This window comes from Plecotus auritus (assembly GCF_963455305.1).
Source record: "Plecotus auritus genome assembly, chromosome: 11".
Lineage (NCBI taxonomy): Eukaryota > Metazoa > Chordata > Mammalia > Chiroptera > Vespertilionidae > Plecotus > Plecotus auritus.
Window position 1 is genome coordinate 8,874,220 of NC_137777.1, and position 20,124 is coordinate 8,894,343.

General features: G+C 42.6%; 1 protein-coding gene across 1 annotated transcript; it reads left to right on the forward strand.

The window, feature by feature from the left end:
• Positions 1-1,206: 1,206 nt before the first annotated feature.
• Positions 1,207-1,541, forward strand: LOC308236976 (large ribosomal subunit protein eL42-like; the record flags this gene model as incomplete). Its single annotated transcript, XM_080647274.1, has 1 exon — positions 1,207-1,541. The coding sequence occupies exon 1, from the start codon at positions 1,221-1,223 to the stop codon at positions 1,539-1,541; it is 321 nt and encodes a 106-aa protein (XP_080503400.1). The 5' UTR covers positions 1,207-1,220.
• Between the last annotated feature and the right edge of the window lie 18,583 nt (positions 1,542-20,124).

Below are 20,124 nucleotides of genomic sequence, written 5' to 3' on the forward strand. Positions count from 1 at the left end.
CGTAAGACGCTTTACAGAGCAGAAAGTACCCCTTCCTTCTTGAAGCCAGAAGAATTGCAGCAGATGTTGAAGTGCATGTGAGGTCTGCCCTTCTGAGGTCTGCTGTTATTCTGCTGGCAGCACCCTGTGATGTCCCGGGACCTTGCAAACAACACCCAGCAAATGCAAAGCAGACACCACCCAACCGGGAGGCCGAAATCATATCTGAGCTGCAAATTAAATCACCAGGCAAACCAAACAGATTTTCAAACAAAGTACTTGCGCTCCCTTTTTAAGTTAATTTAATTCCAAAGGGAGGCGAGTCTGCAGACTAAGACATAAACTGAAGCTGAGATATATAAACCAAAAATTCTATCTTCTGAAGCCGAAGCCCCTCAAGGCCAGAAGACATGCATATCGACAAAATAGACTTTTTGGGGACTGGAACTTGGCCAGAGGAGAACCCAGCTACTGAACCCTGTGGGCGTTGGGGTCATGTTCATTGGTTTGCCACATCCTCATTCTGATCCTGCCTCAGTGGCAAGAGTCACCTCCATTCTAAAACACGGAGTCCACTAGGAAGAGACAGAAAATGAAAGCATGCTGTTTGCCAGGACGCTGTGGGTTAATACTGATGTGTAACAAGTTGATTTGGAACACTGGAATTTCATTGTATTCTGTTGTGTTTTTTTTTAAAGGCAGTTAACTAGTCCCAGAAAGGATCCTTCAGTTACATCAATTTTGTTTTTTGAAATGTCATGGCTCCATTCATAATTTTGTCTTATTCTTCCAATTAGTATATACAACTTCAGAACTCTTGTATTTGGAAAGCTGGAAGGGCCCAGACTTTGAAATAGTGTCTTGTTTTCACTGTTTTGTTTTTTTGTTTTTGGTGTTTGGTTTTTTTTCGTTGTTGGTTTTTTTTGTGTTTTTTTTTTTTTTTTTAACTAAAGCTATATAAAGCTTGTGGATTAAAAAGAATAAATTTCTAAATTTAAAAATGAAAAAATAAAATAAAATAAAATAAAACACGGAGTCCAGACGTAGGGTTGCCAGAGGCCAGCCATGTTTTAAATCATTTAAGGACTGACATAAGTTGTGACGTGAGAACATTACAGCACCTTGTATCTATTGTAATAATAACTGTGTAAAGGCTAGGGCAATTCAACATAAAAAAAAACATATAAAGAAAACAATGAGTGCTTTTTTCCCCTTTCCCTGCCGATAGCGCTCTCGCAAACATGGTGAACGTTCCTAAAACCCGACGACCTTTCTGTGAGAAGTGTGGCAAGCATCAACCCCACAAAGTCACACAGCACAAGAAGGGCCAGGAGTCTCTGTGTGCGCAGGGGAAGTGGCGCTGTGACAGGAAGCAGAGTGGCCACGGTGGGCAGACTAAGCCAATTTCCCGAAAAAAGGCTAAACCTACAAAGAAGGTTGTGCTGAGGCTTGAATGCGTTGAGCCCAACTGCAGATCTAAGAGGATGCTGGCTATGCAGGGATGCGAGCATTTGGAACTGGGAGGAGATAAGAAGAGAAAGGGTCAAGTGATCCAGTTCTAAGCTTCATATTTTGTTTTATTATATGACGATAAAATCTTGGTATGTTCACTTCAAAAAAAAAAAAAAAGAGAAACGCAAGAAAGTCCTTTCCAACTAGGGCAATTAGCCAACATACACTGGCGTTTGTTTAAACAACCTCCTATATAATAACAGACTAATATGCTAAGTGTCCGGTCATCCGGTGACTGGTCAACTGTTCAACCAATCAAAGTGTAAAATGCTAATGATATGCTAAGGATGCTCAATCGCTCGCTATGACGTGCACTGACGTACACTCCAACCAGTAGGAGCTTGCTGCTGGGGCTGATCAGGACTGAGCAAGATGGGCCAGACACACCCTGGAGCCCTCCCGTGGTCCCTCCCCGGCCCGATCATGCAGCGATGGGGTCCCTCAGCCTGGCCTGTGCCCTCTCACAATTCAGGACCCCTCGGGGAATGTCGGAGAGCCAGTTTCAGCCCGATCCCGCAGGCCACTCCCCTTGGGAGGGCACCAGACGCAGAGCTCATGGCTGGCAAGCACTGCTATGGCAAAGCAAGCCTCTCCCAATTGGGACTGATTGGGCGTGAGCCCGCAGCAGGCACAGTGGGGCCGGGATGAGAGGGAGTGGCAGGTAGGAGCTGCAGGAGGCATTGGACTGTGGGTTTTGGCCCAATCCCTGCAGGCCACACAGAGGGGCCCCACCTGTGCATGAATTCATGCACCAGGCCCCTGGTGTATCTTAATATTTTTTAATGCAGTTAAACCAAACCATAATATTTTATCATATAATTTTAATTGCTTTACTTGTTAGTAATCTTTTATTCATCAGAGAGGTCCTGCTTATCCAGAAAAGTGATAGAAGGCAATCAGATTGCAAAGAGACGGTATGCCATCACTGTGTCACTCCGCTGGGAATATTGGAGAGAACGGAGAGGGAGCAGAGCTACAGTGCTCTGGGCCTTGGGTGTCTGTCTCTCCTGCCTTCTGGGCAAGGTTCATGGAGAAGCAGGGGCAAGCCAGATGTCTGGCCCTGGAAGGGGTTGGTAGAAAGGCTGCAAACTGGTTCAGGATGATTCCTTCCAGCCACGACTCTGCAGACCCTAATGTCCCTGCAGTGCAAGCACCATAGTGGCTTGAGAGCAAGACCCAGCCTTGTAAAAGCTTTATCAGTCACAGGCCCTGGCTTGCCAATTGCATCGCAGTCAGCCTAGTTCTTCCAATGAGATTGATTTCATCTCATTCTCCCACAAATGCTCATCTACTCTTGGCCTTTTCCCTCCATTGACATGGACTTCCTCTCCTCTCCAATAAGTCTGAGTTATTTATAGTCACACTGAGCATTTTCCTTGCTCTCCAATTCTAAAAGAATGTCTGTTTATTTCAATATGGTTACCTGAAAGGCAGATTGTGGTTAATCAAATGATTTTATTCTCATGGTGGTTCTCTGACTGTATTTCCAAGGTCATCGCTGTGTTCCACGCTCCAGACTTCCCCAGTGGGAGGAGCCACTAGTCCTCTTCCTATCACCCCCTCTTCCTCAGGAGACGGAAGCATAAGCAGACATCTCCCCTACCCTCCCACGGGCAACTGTTAGATGGAGAAAAATTCAATTTAGTTATTTGTGTTTAAAAAGTAGGCAAATTTTGCCCTAGCTGGTTTGGCTCAGTGGATAGAGCATCGGCCTGCAGACTAAAGGGTCCCAGGTTCGATTCCAGCCAAGGGTACATTCCAGGGTGTGGGCTCGATATCCCAAGTAGGGGGCGTGCAGGAGGCAGCCAATCAATGATTCTCTCTCATGATCGATGTTTCTGTCTCTCTATCCCTCTCCCTTTCTCTCTGAAATCAATAAAAATAGATTAAAAAAAAAATAAAATAAAAAGTAGGAAAATGTTAATACCAAAATCAACCATGTAATGGTTTTCAAAATTCACTCATTTGTCAAACATTTACTGAGTGCCTACTATTGATCAGGCACTATCCCCAGAACCCGAAATATGAAAATACATGAGAAATTGCTGCTACCTTCAATCATCTTTCAGCTTCTAACAGAGGGGCCTAGATCGACAGTACATATCAGCAAATTACTGCAATCGAGAGGTCTGCTTGCTAAGATAGAAAGACATACAGCACACAGTGAGTGTGACAAAGGAGGGGGATGGCCAATCCTACCTTAGAAGATGTGGAAGGGGAAGCTGGTACAAGAAAACAGTTGTTTTAATCACTTATTTGCCCTTTAGGTGAGGGAGAGATTCTGTCCTAGGATGATGGGGGTCACTCAGCACTGGACAGGTGAAATTAAAGGTTCATTAGTCACCTGCGCTCACAGCTGGGAGAGAAGGGTGCCACAGGCCATGCGCGGTCACATGGGATTTGCGATCTGAACTAGAGTGAACAGCCAGGCACCGCGGGAGGCCGGCTTTTCTACCGGGAAGAGGAGGTGCCCCTGGTCTCACAGCAGAGTGTGACTGCCTCGTTCTAACCATTCTGCAGCTCGCAGGGCATCGGCTCCTCCTGCTCCAGGATCAGCAGGCACTGCACTTGGTTCCCTTGGTAAGGAGCTTGATTAGTCTGGGCCAGTGGTCGGCAAACTCCTTAGTCCACAGAGCCAAATATCAACAGGACAATGACTGAAATTTCTTTGGAGAGCCAAATTTTTTAAACTTAAACTACTTCTAACGCCACTTCTTCAAAATAGACTCGCCCAGGCCGTGGTATTTTGTGGAAGAGCCACACTCAAGGGGCCAAAGAGCCGCATGTGGCTCGCGAGCCGCAGTTTGCCGACCACGGGTCTGGGGGAGCCTTATCTGCAGGAGCTGAGTGGGGAGTGGGAATTGGGGTTCGGCCATTGGAGGCCCCAGGCAACAAGGCAACACATAATAGCAGGCCTCAGTTCTATTTGTTCTTTTGTGTTTTTTTAAAATTTTTTTTATTGATTTCAGAGAGGAAGGAAGAGGGAGAGAAATAAAAACATCAGTAATGAGAGAGAATCACTGATCGGCTGCCTCCTGCAAGCCCCCCACTGGGGATCAAACCCACAACCCGGCATGTGCCCTTGACCGGAATCGAACCTGGGACCTTTCAGTTCGCAGGCCGACGCTCTATCCACTGAGCCAAATCAGCTAGGACTTTAAAAATATTTTTATTGATTTCAGAGTGGAAGGGAGAGGGAGAGAAATAAAAACATCAGCGATGAAAGCGAATCATTGATCGGCTGCCTCGCCCACCACTGGGGATCCAGCCCGCAACCCGGGCATGTGCCCTGACCGAGAATCAAACCATGACCTCCTGGTTCATAGGTCGGCGCTCAACCACTGAGCCCCGCCGGCTGGGCCAGGCCTCAGTTTTCGGTCTCATACCGCAGTGGTACTTGAGACAAGTCTTGAAACATGTGTGGGCTTTCCCTGGGTTTGGCTGGGACGCCGTGGCATTCCAAACAGAAGAACGAGTGAGAGCAAAGGCCCAGAGGCATAACACAACCTGGAAAATAAGTTACATATTTGGGGGGAAAAAATGAAGAATTTCTTTCCACAGATTTGTAGAGAGGAAAAAAAAAAACCACAATCTTTCTTTAAAGTTCAAAATATTTAAACATTAGAGCTAATGAAAGAAGAGAAGACATGTTAATTGAGAGCAACGCGTTCCAACAGAAATAGAATGGGAGCCAGAAATGTGAGTCACCTGTGTGAGTTTAGGTTTTCTAGTAGCCACATTTTCAAAAAGTAACATGGAATAGGTGAAATTAATTTTAATGATATAGTTTATTCGACCCCATATATCTAAAATATTATCATTTCAACATGTAACAATATAAGAAATATTCACAAGATGTTTATATTCTTTCTTCATAATAAGTCTTTGAAATCTAATATGTATTTTTAGAGTCACAGTATACCTCAGTTTGGACTAGCCACACAATTCAAGCACTCCATACCCACATTTAGCTGATGACTACCATATTGGACAGCACAGATTTAAAGCGTCTTGAATCCACTTAAATTTGGAACAAAATGCTATATATTTTCAAATCTGTAAATCAACTGTTCAAATAACAAGCTCACACAATTGAGTGTAAATTTTTAGATGAGGGATAAAAAAAAATGCCTGCCATGGGTATTATTACTGCACAAACTCCTTCCTGGACCAATTACAAATATTACTTCTAGATGCCCACACACTTTCCAGCTAAGTCTGCAGGCTGCCACGCTTACATGGAGTTGGCATATAACAGGAGCCCACGAGCCGTCCCTGTCCCAGATATAAAGGTACAGCTTTCAGGCTATAACAATATTCAAATCTTCAATCTCCTTGACAGACTCAGCTCTAAACACTAGATTTTAGAACACTAGAAATATAATGTAAAAGAAGCTGCCGGCCGTGGGTTTATACAAAACTCTTCAATTAATATCATTTAGTAGATCTTTCGATGACAACTGTACTTAGCTACTTGAGCCAATGACTACCCCTTTTATACCTGAAGTCAAACTGCACCATCTAAAAGACCTCACTTGTTTTTGGAATCCTGCAGAGAACACGGTGAGAGTTTCCCGCGTATCCTTACACTGATTTCTTCAGAAAGCAAGTAACTGTAGCAGAAGCCTTAAAAGCAGCAATCCAATGATTGCACACACATACTGCTGCTCCACTTACAAAACACATATCTGAGAGGCAGAAAATAATATCCTACCAAATTCAATATGGTGTCTGTGTCCCCCCACCTCCCCCCGCAACCCACGTCTGAATTCTTTAAGAGATCCGCTTTCTTTTGATCTATTTTTAGATATCTCTACTTTTATTTTCTCTCAGTAGACATTCTCCTGGCTGAACCTAGATTTTTCTGTCATCTTTAAAAAAAATCCATTGCTTAAGAACTCACATTTCATGCCATGTATTTGCTAGACGACACGGGAAATAATACCCTTTTCGACAGAGAGTGATAGGAAGGAACCTAGGAAAGGAGACTCAGAGACCTTGTTTTCACATTGTTCTTAGTGTTTCAAAATGAAACACACACACACACGTGCAGGCGCACACATAAGACAAGTTCTTACATATGTGGACTGTGATCTAACTGGGGAAAGGTTGTGCCCAACATGTATAGAATTCAAAGCACGGGACGGTGGTAGAAAGAGGTGGCGGTGTAGTCCAGTGACCACAGTGCCTTGATCTACTGGGATGAGCACTGATCAGGTGCCGTTTACAGGACTGTTCAAATATGTGGGAGGCGAATGTAGAAAGATTCCCCAGCGGTAAACTAATAAAATACTCCACAGAACACCTTATGAACCGAACCAACTCCATTCTCAGCTAGTAGGTATTTGAACTGCTTTCTTTCTGATCATAGAAAAGGTCTCTTGCTAGACTAATTTTTTTTCCATGAAATGAATATATTTCAGTCTGAAAATGCCCCCAACCCATCATTTTAAATTTTATCTTCGACATACCTTAGACCAGTGGTCGGCAAACTCATTAGTCCACAGAGCCAAATATCAACAGTACAACGGTTGAAATTTCTTTGGAGAGCCAAATCTTTTAAACTTAAACTTCTTCTAACGCCACTTCTTCAACATAGACTCGCCCAGACCGTGGTATTTTGTGGAAGAGCCACACTCAAGGGGCCAAAGAGCCGCATGTGGCTCGCGAGCTGCAGTTTGCCGACCACTGCCTTAGACAAATAGAAAAGGGGAAAAAAAGTAACGAGAGGGCCAAGATGCTTGAGACGTTTCCACGTAGGTGCTCATTAGTGAGCCCACCTGAAAGTATCCCCAGGAGCCTGGGGGAGTAACGCAGACCGGGGTCAATAACGCAGTGACCCTGTGGCCTGGCCACCAATACCACAAATATCCCAATATATGCTCTTTTTACAGGCTGCGGGGGATTCAGAGGGAGTCTCGGGGTGCTACGCCTGAGAATAAAATGTCAATGAAGTAAACCCATGCTAACAACCTCAAGGTTATCACACACACACACACACACACACACACACACACACACCACTCCCCCCCCCCCCCAACTTTTTGGTTCAGACTAAGCAGCTCTTTCAGGGTTGATACCCCCCCCCCCCCACCCTACGTTCAGGCCTGTTTTTACATAAAGTGAAGCGGGATGTCTTACATGTGCTGGGGAAACGCGCGACCTTCATGAGAACACTGGTCCGGTTACATAAGCACACGGAGATGATTAGCTGTGAAATGAGGCTTTAGTCCGCAGCCTCCCACACGAAATGCTCTCCGATTACAGGGATTGCGACCTCTGGAAGCCCCTTTTGTGAAATGACAAGCCTGCTGGTTTCGTCTCTGGATACAATGCCCAGCTGTGTTTTTTAAGTACAATTGAGTTTCATCGGCCAGACCAAAAATACTGCTGGTTGAAATGCATTCTGTAAAGTCCCTAGGGGGGGAAAAAAATAACACTAGTAGTTCCATAAGTGAGGGGTAAATAGCACGATTATGGTAATTTCTGGTTTTAATGCTTTCAGCTAACACGGGAAGACTATGATTTGGATGTTGCAGCGGAGATATGCGGAGAAACACCTAGATACTTCACTAGACGTGCTGCAGAAATGACAGCATAAATTGTGTGCAATTTCACACTCCCCACCCACTCCACTGCCAAGAAAGAACACACACACACACACACACACACACACACGCAGTTCATGGCCCTATGAGTGTGCATGTGATGAGTGGCATGTATTTTATTAGAGGCATTTTTAAGGTTCCCTCATGTAAGCCATTAAGATTGCATAAGACCAAGTCCAAGCTGCTCCTCCCCCAGCCAGGCCCCTCCCGACACTGAATTGAGATCCGGATTGCTCAGAGCAGAGGGGAACGCTGAGCTCTCCACACGGGCCCCCGGTGTCCACATGCCCAGGAGAGCCCCAGCTTGGTACTTCGCAAGGCCAGACTGGGCTTCCGCTCGGCGCCAGCGACCCACTCACCGGACTAATGATGCCGCTTTCTCAGACTTCTTGGGCGTGAAAACCAAGTCAGCCCTCTGGGAGGAGTGAACACAGAATCTGGAAACAGTTCGAAGCCTGCCTGCTAACGAAGGCCCTGGGTCTCTTCTGTCTCTAAAATCAAGGCTTCCTACAAAAAGGACGGACTGCCCTCCCCGGCATGGAGTCAAACGACCAGGGAGTACGTTTGGAAGGGTGGAGTCCCACCTGGCCGCCTGGAAGCGTGCACAGCTGTCAAGAATCAGACAGCGGCTCTCAAAAACCTTTCTTGAGAACCAAGCGGGCCATTTGAAGAACAGAGTAGAAAGCCACTTCCACTAACACAGCAAGAATGTTTAAAACGAATGGTGCTTTAAAGACACAACATGCCCATATTCATTAAAAACATCTATGGCTCAAATCTTTTTAATGTATTATTATAAAATTTAACATACTAGATCTTTCATCCCTGCGTAGTAAGTTTTTCCTTTAAATGGAATAAATAATCTAGTGTGAACTGATTTCTCACTATAAAAGGCATTTTTAACATTTGGTAAAAAGTGAGGGTTTTTCCTCCACAAATATCCCAATATAGGCTCTTTTTACAAGTCGGATAAAAATGTCAAAGTTAATTGCTATGCTATGTCTAAATCTTGTTACAATAGAAGTTTGTTCCTGCCATACATGAGGGTTCTCTTATTTCTGTTCATTTTAATGCAGTAGGGGGCTCAGTTGTGCCTCAGAATTAGGATACTGCTGAAATACCTGGAGGATTATATGGAATCAGGAGCTGCCTTGAATGACATTGGGAGTTGGAAATGGGGAGGGGCAGCAGTTCTGAATGCAGCTAGACAACCCTCATTGATACTGCTCTCTACCTCAGCCTTCCTGGCCTCCTACCTGGGTCCTTAGGAAAGAAATCTGCAATAAAACGCAGTAAAGTTAATAAATAAGTAGATAATAAGTGCATATATAAATGCATGAATAGATGCAATGGCCAAGTATTTGCTGAGTTCCTGTCAATGAAGCGTATAGTGGATAATCAATGAAGGACACAGAAATGCCTGACCACCTGGATTCATAATCTGATGAGAGTAGGTAGTAATGGAAAGAGAATATATTTAAGCAAAATTTGTAATATGCAGTTGTGAATACGTGAAACACAAAGTTTATTCTTGCATTATGTATTATTTTTCCATACAAACAACTGTAAGCCTACTATCACCCACCCCTGCATTTATAAGGAAATTAATTCTAAAAAAAAAAAAAATATATATATATATATATATATATAAAAGCCTAAGTGACCATTACGACGGAACAACCAGTCACTTGATGCGCACTGACCACCAGGGGGCAGACGCTCAACGCAGGAGCTGCCCCCAGCCCACAGGCCCCTATCGCCTGATGGGGGCTGAGCGCCCAGGCTGGGATGGGAAACCGGGGTGGGTGGCAGTAGACATGGCCCCTTCCCCAGGGGGGCCGAGGGCCAGCTCCCTCCCTTCATCCCTCCCTTGGAAGGCAGGCCCCGATCACCTGGGCTGGGACAGGGAACCGGGGGTGGGTGGCAGCGGATGCGGGAGCAAGGGAAGGAGAAGGCGGAGAGGCAGGGAGGTGGGGAACCTGATTGGCCCTGATCACCGGCCAGGCCTAGGGACCCCACCCGTGCACAAATTTTGTGCACCAGGCTTCTAGTATAATAATAAATCAGGAAAGAGAATATGTGAAGATTAAGGAGGTGTATTGACATTTTGGGTAGATTGGCCAGAGAAGGTCTACCTGAGTTGACACTTGAGAAAAACACTGCAGAAAATGAGGAATTCCTGAGGCAAATTTTTCCCATGCAGAAGGAACAGCAAGTGCAAAGGCCCTGAGCAGGACTATGTCTGGTATGGCCAGGGCACAGGAGATTGAGGAATTTACAAAGATGAGGTCAGAGTGAAATGGTAAGGACAGGCCAATAAGCAAGGACCCAACAGCAAATGTGACCACATCTCCTTTTACGTGATGGGAAGTTATTGAGGTGTTTGAGCAGAGGAGTGACATGATCTCAGGAATGACATGATCCCAACAATGACAGGACAAGGATGGCACAGAGCAGCTTACCATCTGGAAGAAGAGACATCTGAGTTGAGATTCTATGAAAGAACAAGAGTTAGCTGGAGGTTAGAGAGCAACCAAAGGACTTGTATGCATGCATATTAGCATAACCAATGGACACAGACACTGGGGCGGTGGACGCTTGACCGGGGTGGGAATGGCTTGGGGGGTGGGAGGGCCAACTGGGGAAAAAGGAGACATATGTAAAACTTTAGATAATAAAAAAATAAATTAAAAATAAAAGAAGAAAAAAAAATTATTTATAAAAAAAAAAAGAGTTAGCTGGAGTCCAGTGTGTTTGGGGGAGGTGGACAGAAAGAATTTTAGAGCCAAAGAACAATATGTGAGAAGGCTCAGTGGGGTTGGTGCTGGTGTTTTCTGAACCACTGGCAAATGATGGTGGTGATAAAAATACTTTCTACTCCCTCAAAATTGGACATCAGTTTTCTTTTTTTTTTTTTTTTTTTTAAATATATTTTATTGATATTTCACAGAGAGGAAGGGAGAGGGATAGAGAGCTAGAAACATCGATGAGAGAGAAACATCGATCAGCTGCCTCCTGCACACCTCCCACTGAGGATGTGCCCGCAACCAAGGTACATGCCCTTGACCGGAATCGAACCCGGGACCTTTCAGTCCGCAGGCCGACGCTCTATCCACTGAGCCAAACCGGTTTCGGCATTGGACATCAGTTTTCTTTCCATGAAAGAGTATTGCGAGATCAGTTCCTGGGCACCGGCTTTGTGAGGACTAAGAGTATGCGCTGGTATTTGTCCCTTGCATACCTGGGCCCTGGGTTTCAGCAGTGATGAAGACATGGCTACGATGAGGGGGAGCAGAAGAGAAGAAGAGTGGTAGATGGCCCATAGTAGGCAGCAGAGACCCAGCTGGAAAATTTACAATTACTAAGACATGGTCCTGGCTCAGGGCCTTTGCACTTGCTGTTTCCTCTACTGGAAAGCTTTCCTCCCAGATATATCTCAGTTCCTTCAGTGCTTTAAATGTGCCATCTCCTAAGGCAGAACAACTTACAATTACCGGAATTTAGGGACTTAAAGCTGGAGTTTTCCAAGATTAGATTAAAGCAAAGCAAGAGAAATAGGAAACAGAATTGTAGAAACATGGGCTAAAGATGAAAAATAGATGGATAGTACTTGTGTATTTTCTCAAAGAGCTTTTGAATGCATTGCTTTATTTTGTCCACACAAGTAACTATAAGTTAAAGAGGGAGAGTAAAGAAAGTAGGCCACAGAGAGAGTTAATAAATTGCATAACACCACAGAGAGAATGAATGGCAGATGGGGGAATTAGAACACAGGATCCTTGGTAACCAGTTCAAGTTCTTTTAGACAAGCCTTGATATAAATAAACAAGTCCAGCCTGGCTGGCGTGGCTCAGTGGTTGAGCGTAGACCTCTGAACCAGGAGGTAGGGGTTTGATTCCTGGTCAGGGCACATGCCCAGGTTGCGGACTTGATCCCCCAGTAGGGAGTGTGCAGGAGGCAACCAATCGATGATTCTCTCTACTCATTGATGTTTCTCTCTCTCTCCCTCCTCTCCCTTCCTCTCTGAAATCAATAAAAATATATTTAAAATAAAATTAAATAAACAAGTCCAGAAGATAGGAAAAGAGAGGGACAAGAAATGAATACAACTTACTTGTAGAAAGGGTAGCCTGCATCTCCCAGAGTGGTGACATAAAAGAGCCGTGGGTTGCCATATACATTCTTTTCATGCAGCACAAAATAAACTTTAGCATGTCTGTCAAGATGCTGTACCACTTGCCTATAGGAGAATGAATTAGTATGAACGTTCTAGAGGAAATTTTCTGATCTCAGAATTCTTAAAATCAGAATTTTAAGCACTAAAAGTCATGAATTCTGATTACCATATCGTTGATATTCTTTGGGCTATCTGTAGCTCAAACCCTCAATCAAATTGCTTTAGAAATGAGGACATATACTGGTATAGACTCAGCCTGGCCCCCTGGGAAGCCCCAGTCTTCAGAGAGCTGCACTCCCAGGTAGACTCAGAATCACGACAGCTAAAGGCATTTATAAAGTTGTCCCTATTTTCCCCCCAGTAATATTTGAAACACCATTTTGCTGTTCTGACACCCTTAACAATCTATTTATTCATCCTTATAAACCAATTTTAAATTTTAAAAAGTGTATCTCTTAAAAACCAACTATACCCACGACTTCTAACAGAACAAAGCTAATTCATAAATATGCAAAAGGACTAAAAGTGGTTGAAGTGAGACTTCACCTATGGTCTTTTCCTCCCCATCAATTGATACCCAAAGGAGAAACTACCCAATTCTGATGTTTACAGAACGACATCCGTCACACAGGTAATTACACATCCATCTTAATGCTTCCTTTTAAGTTTGCCCTTAAGGAGCCTGTGATCTTCCAAGTCAAGGGCCTCGGTAAAATCAATAAAATCTCGTCCTATCAGGCCACTAGTCAGATCATTTTCCACCTTTTAACAAGGCAGTGGTTATTAAATGCCTTGTTTGAAAACCCAACTGGGATCACCAGACTTTCATGATGAGGATAATCCATCAATTGTACATGTGCTATCTTTTCCATGTCTTTGATATGAGTGATAAAGTAGGTAATGGCTTACGGTTTTTCAATATCTAAACATGTTCTCCTTTTTACATTGGGTTTGCAGCAGAGCAAAGGGAATTTCATGGCTGGAGGAGGCTTGTTAAGAGAGAAAGAAATTTTACTGTGGTGTTTCAGTCAATGCGTAGGACACTACGTTCGCTCCAACTTTGAGAGCTAAACTCTAACTGCTTTCTTTATAAATAAAGAAAGTCAGCGGTTCAATGACCAGAGACTCTGAGTCTGTAAATTTATAATAAGATATGTCTTATCATAATAACTCAAGCCATACGTTTTTATTAGTTGGATTATTGCCCTGAATTTCTAGGAGAGATTAGAGATCTAGGATCATAGAAATTAAGAAGTGTCCATTGATGTTGGACTCTTCTTAAAGGCCAAAAAAATCTTCAACAGCAGCAACAACAACAAAACAAGTATATATTTGTGGGTGCTTCTGAACATAAATCTGTCTTGAATACCTTTCTGGAATCATAACTGCTAAAGACTTGTGTTCTGAAATCATCAGGCAGCTATCGGAATGACAAAAATAATCCATCACTTGACAAATTAAATCTTCTTTTCTCTTTATTCCAGAGCTGCTCGATTTGGTTGGGGAAGTATTTTATGGTCATGTATTTCCCACTTAAGATATAATTCTTTTTATTGTTTCACATTAATGATGAAATTTAAAGGAGACTATTTCAAAACTCTCACTGCATTATTCTAAACTTACAGAATTAATTGAAAAATTGAATTTGATGTATGATAATTTCCAGTAAAGAGCAATTATCTGACATTCTACTGATTAAACATGACTATGAAGCAGTGGTAACAGGAATAAGTAGGAGATACAAAGTCTTCATTGATTCATATTCTGTTTGGCCTGGGTGTTAGAGCTTATTTCTGAGGTAAAGTTAAGATGAGAACAGCTTACTGTCTGTTGTGCTCCTATATTCTGGAAACCAAGCCTTTGGGCAATTAAATAACCTGGTAACTTGAGACAACTACACCATTTGTGGTTTATCTAATTTTAAAGACTTAAGAGTACAAAAACATACTTGATAATAGAATGTGGTGGGAGTGATAGTATGTTACTTCTGTGGCTAGATTATGAATGGCACTGCTGCTTCAGCCTTGATCTTTTGAGTCGCACATTATGGGGGAAGCCAGCCACCATGTTGTAAGGACACTCAATAGCCCCATGGGGATGGATATCTACATGGAGAACAGAAGCCAGCCCCGGGCCAGCACACAGCATCCATCTGCCAGGCATGTGAAAAGAGCCACCTTGGAAATGAATCTTCCAGCCCAACCAAGCCTTCTCATAGCTGCAGCCTCCATCAACATCTGACTGCCACGTCATGGAAGACCCTTAATGAGAATTGTCCGCTCAACACACTCCAAAATTCCTGACCCACAGAAAATAAGGCATTACTGTTCATATTTTGGGATGATTTGTTATACAGCAATAGATAACTAATTCTTTCAAATAGATGGCATGTGCTTAAATGTGACCTAAAAGGCAATCTAGCACAGTGGTTAAGAAGAGTTATTAGAATTAGGTCTGGGGTGGAATCCTAGCTAAGTGATTTTGCAAATTATTTCACTTTTCTAGACTTGCTTCCTCATCTAAAGAATATGGATAATAATAGTACCTACTTCCCTGGCTGGTGTTGCTCAGTTAGTTGGAGCACTGTCCCTTCTACTGAAAGGTTGCAGGTTCAATTCCCAGTCAGGGCACATATCTAGGTTGCGGGTTTGATCTCCAGCCAAGGCATGTTCAGAAGGTAAACGATGGATGTTCTCTCTCTCACTGCTCAGGTGAGGATTAGGAAAAAAATTAATAGTCCTTTCCTGTTATTGTGCCCAAGATTATACACCAATAGGCTATAGGCTATATGACCTCTAAGATCCATTGAAAGTCTAAAATTCTGGATAGTGTGTGTGTGTGTGTGTGTGTGTGTGTGTGTGTGTGTGTGTGTGTGTGTGTGTGAGAGAGAGAGAGAGAGAGAGAGAGAGAGAGAGAGAGAGGGAGAGAGAGAGAGAGAGAGAGAGAGAGAGAGAGAGAGAGAGAGGAGAGACACAGTTTATTAAGCCTTTAGACTCTTATGATTACTGGACCCAATAGGAACTTTAAGGCTTCCTTTGAATACAATATTTCTTGATATCTATTGGGATCAAATCATGTAAAAGCTCTGCCTCTCCTCCTTTTTGGAGGGAAGAATTGGTCCAAGAAGAAAGTTGTCATGATAAAAATTACTGATCGTAATCAATTTCTATTACAGCAAATTAATATTTGTACAAAAGCTGAAAAGTATTTCATCAACCAGAAACAAAAAAAAAAAAAAAAAAAAAAAAAAAAAGCTTTATTATAGCCTAGTAGTGAGCTAACCCTTTTATACCCACGGGACCAGGCAAGGTAATCAATCCATGTGAATTTACTGCCCACAAAAGGCGGCTTAGAGGGCAGAAGCTTAGCCCCAGGGAGGCACACTGCAAGTCTTAACTTCCTGATAGAACTCCTGGCCCACACCAGCATTCCCCTGGCCTTTTAGCTATTGAGGCTGTGTTTTGACTTATAAAAACAAAACAAACAAAAAAGAACAACTATAAACCAAACTTTTGTTACTGAGACCTGAAAATTCGTTTGGTCAGAAGTATTTTTCTATGTGTTCTGATTTGAAACTGCATTTCACGTTGTGTTTCTCTTGTTCTCTTTCCCTTTTCTGCTCTTCCTACAGTTTCTGGTAATCACGGGAACCTGGGACATTGTCATTCCACAGCCTCTCTCGCTCGCTCTCTCTGCCTTTTTTTTTTTTTTTTTTTTTTTTTTTTTTGCCAAATCCAATTTGTTCTGAGTCCTGAAGTAAATTAAATAAATAATAAATGAAAAGGCCAGAGGCAATGGCACCATCACTCTACAAACCCAGGGGAGAACCCAGAGGTTGTAGGGAGCTCTCTGCAGAGAAAATGGAAAACAGTGTCTCAGGAGCCCAATTATTTACTGTAGCTGCTGAAATGAGATGATTTATGTCGATGACAAGGCTGTCCTGGAAATCGTAACCAACTGGTATAAATTTAGATCAATTATTTAAAAAAATGATCCTTGGACCAAAAAGGGCCCAACATAAATAGAAATTAAATGACTCCGGGTTGTACATATACACACTGCACTTTATATGTATAGACGGGTATTGGCTGTTTAATGATTTCTGGATATTCTGATACTTAATTGGTAGAGGGTCAAGGAACTAAGAATATAAACATCCTGTGTCTCAAATTCAGAAGGGCACACAAAATAACTTGAGTTAGGCCATAGGTGGGAGAGGGCATCAGGTTGCTGCAAGGCCAAGATGATAATAAAAATTTCTGGCGGTGTATACAATCAGTTAAAGAAAAGTGAGCGATGTATTACATGAATGTATGTATGATCATTTATAAATATACATGTTGTACTATCTATCATATACACGATAAAGCACATGCAAAAATAAAAACTTAGAAAGCAACAATGAATACATATATGTTTCTTATATTCTTCCAACATCTCACCACTGATTACAAAGATTGGGAGATGAAGGTTACAGAAATAGGACTGGGGTAGGGGTGGCAGACAAGAACTAGGAGGCATCAGGGACTGCAGACAATTTATGCTTGCTAGTACACCAGTGTAATTTCCACCCCTTCAAATAAAACTTTATTGCTTTCCTTGTGATTGTCAAAGACTGTACCCATGGGGAGTACCATCCTGATTTACCCCCATTCCACCACTCCTTAGGCTCCACTTTCCTGCTAGCCACACGGCAGCTGGGAGGCCAATCACTAAAGTGAATAAACAAAGAAATAAAGCCAATTAACCCTCCCCTTGATTTGGCACTAACAGGACTGCTACCAGGATTTTCTCACAGACTGTCTGCCCATCTGGGGAGCCTGGTTCTCAGACTCAAATCACCTACTCAGAGTAATCGTTTAAAGTGCAGGTGTCTGAACCCTGTCCTTCCTCCTGGAAATTCTGCTTTGGCTGGTCTGCTGTGGGCCTGGAATTCTGCGTTTTAGACTTTTCCGACAGTGCTGAGGCAAGTGACTGGCAGTAACAATAAGGAAGAGGCTAGACTTCTGGATCCAAAATCCTTGGGCATCCATTCCACCACACCATTTTTCTAAAGACAGCAGATCAGAAGATATTGACTTTGAGGTGTGGTCAGAGACCTTCTACGGAGAGAGCATAGGTTGAGTAAGCCCCAATGTCCAGCGTTATTGAGATTCACGAATGCCCTTTGGCACCACTGAAGCAATCTCCTCTACTGACCCATCTGTGGGTGCCGAGCTCAGCCATCTTACCCTTCTGCTCCATCCCTGACCAGGAGCATTTCCACACAACAACTGCATCCCAGGAAGCATGCTGGGTGAGGAGTTCTGGGACAGCCTCGAGACACTGTGAAGAAGGGGCAGTATGAGGGGCATCGAGGGGCATGTGGCACTGAGAGAGGACTCAGGACTTTGGGGCTGTGGTGAGGAACAATAGGGGTGCTATTGACAGGATTAGAGAGATGTAGAGAGCATTGAAATGCAACTATGAAGCTGCATATAATTTAGTAAGCAATGGGAGCCCTTAGAGGTGTTTCCAGCGGGTACATGGGTACAATAAGATGAGTTTGGGGAAGTTACCAGAGCAACATGAATGATGTATAGGAGGTGTGGATTTTGAATGCGGGGAAAAAAGGCATACTTACAGGTTCAATAATTCACTATTTTTGACATCTTATCAAGGAATTAACTGAAGAATTAATAAGGCCTTCAACACCAAACAACCTAATGATAGGGATTATTTGCTTTCGTATTTGCCTTCCCCATCAACTTGAACTCCTCAGGGTTAAGGAAGTTTGTATCTTCAGGGCCTAAAAGAATTGTCAACACAGAGCAGGCACAACATACGCTACCAAACACGTTGGTGATGCTTCCTCCGTTGTGCCCCTCGTAGCATCTGTCAACACCACCTTCACAGCACTTAGGAAAGTGCACTGCAATTTGTGTTATGTGTTTCTATGACGCTCTGGCTACTAAATTAAGGCAGGAATAATAGCTTCTGTGCCAAATGCCTACCACTTATTTGTCTGTATGCTCACATCCCAACTTGTTCCAAAAATGATTTTATATGCTTTGTACCATATATAGTACAAACGGATAAAAAATAGATAATGAACAAAATAATCGCAAAGGATAAATAGGGATAGGAAAAATTATGTTAAGAGGACAAGGGTGAGACAAGTACATAAAATGACCAGCAGAACATCCTATCCTATATCTGTGAGAAGTGAACCATAAACTTGGCTCTGAGCTTTCTAGTAGTCAAAACAAAGATAACCACATTCTCCATGACAAAATGTAGTGTCTGAGACATTCAAGCAAACTGTTTTCTTGAGGCAATGGTGGTTTGTTCTTGTGTTTTGAATTTTTATTTATGTTTTTCAGTTACCCATCAGATTTTTGTTTTGTTTTGTTGTTTTGTTGTGTTTTGTCAAAGCAGGTATGATCACCATGAGCACATGTTTGCTGGAACATTTACATATAAAACCAGGAACTGTGATTAAAAAGATGAAGTTCCAAGAGATTCACAGCAGACAGCGGATATCCACACGAATTACAATAGCCTTCAAGGGATCTCTTTCCTCTCGGTCCCCTGATGTCACCAGTACAAAAGTGAGGGCACATGGACCCGAAGATGCCTTCAATGAAGATCAAATTAAGGTGGAAGTTATCTCTCCTACCTGGTCCACAATGTCTCCCTAATAATGGCATTCAGACATCAACCACCAATTGGAGTGTATGCCACTGCTGCTCACATACTGGTATCAGACCAGCTACTACAAATTACCAAATGGAATGCATTTTTATTAGAAAATTCCAGGAAATTATCATTTATTCTATCCTGTTGGGGGCTCAGAAATCTATGTTATTATAAAACTCTTGATCAAGTGATTCTGATCAAGGCTAAGTTTGAAAAAAAAATCAGCATATTCATTGATATAAGAATACAGGCAAGATTTCTACCAGAATTATTTTTTAAGTTTCATAGGTTCTGTAGTTCAGTACATTTGTTCCTAGAGCTACAGCTATAAGAAGTAACCCTTCCAGTCTTCAATGGTGGGATGGAGGGCCCATCAATTCTATAGCTCCGCCCTTAAGCTTTAGAAATAGTTAACTCATGGCCCCTAGATTATCCAAACAAACATCATGTGCCATATTAGTGGAAATATAAATTTTCTAAAAGAGATTATCCAATATGCTAGCAAATCAGTATAGAAATCAAAGACTCAGCTTCCATTATACAACACCAACAAAAACTGACAACTATCCAAGTACTTCATATGGTCAAATACAGTTCAGGTGCTGTACTATGCACTTTATAGGGCCTTCATTTAGTACCCAGAAGAGCTCTGTGAGTCAGATATGATCGTTCAAACTTTATAGACAGTAAAATTGAGATGTAAAAGAGCTCAGTAACTTGCCTAAAGTTATACAGATAGAAAGTGGCAGAGCCAGAGTTTGGATCCAGGCAGTCTGACTTCAGAGGCCCTGTTCTTGCTTTCTAATGATCCTTCCAGAAGCCAGGAATGACATTTTAAACATACCAGGTATTAGAACAGAAATCCCAACCCTACTTGGCTAAGATTTTTTATTTTTACCTTTACAGACTTGGAGAAAAATATTTGAAACCTTTAATAGAAGTGAATGAGTCCACTGAAATTTTGCAGAAATATAATACTGAAAAACTACCCAGAAAATACTACTCATCAGGATATCTACTTCATTGATCCCAACTGGACATGTTTCAGGAAAGGAATTTTATAGTGCCTAGATACTATAGGCTTCTAACTCATTCTTAGTAGTAAATGAATACGTGAAAGAATGAATGAATGAATGATTAGTCATGTCAAACTGATAAGGGAGAAAATAA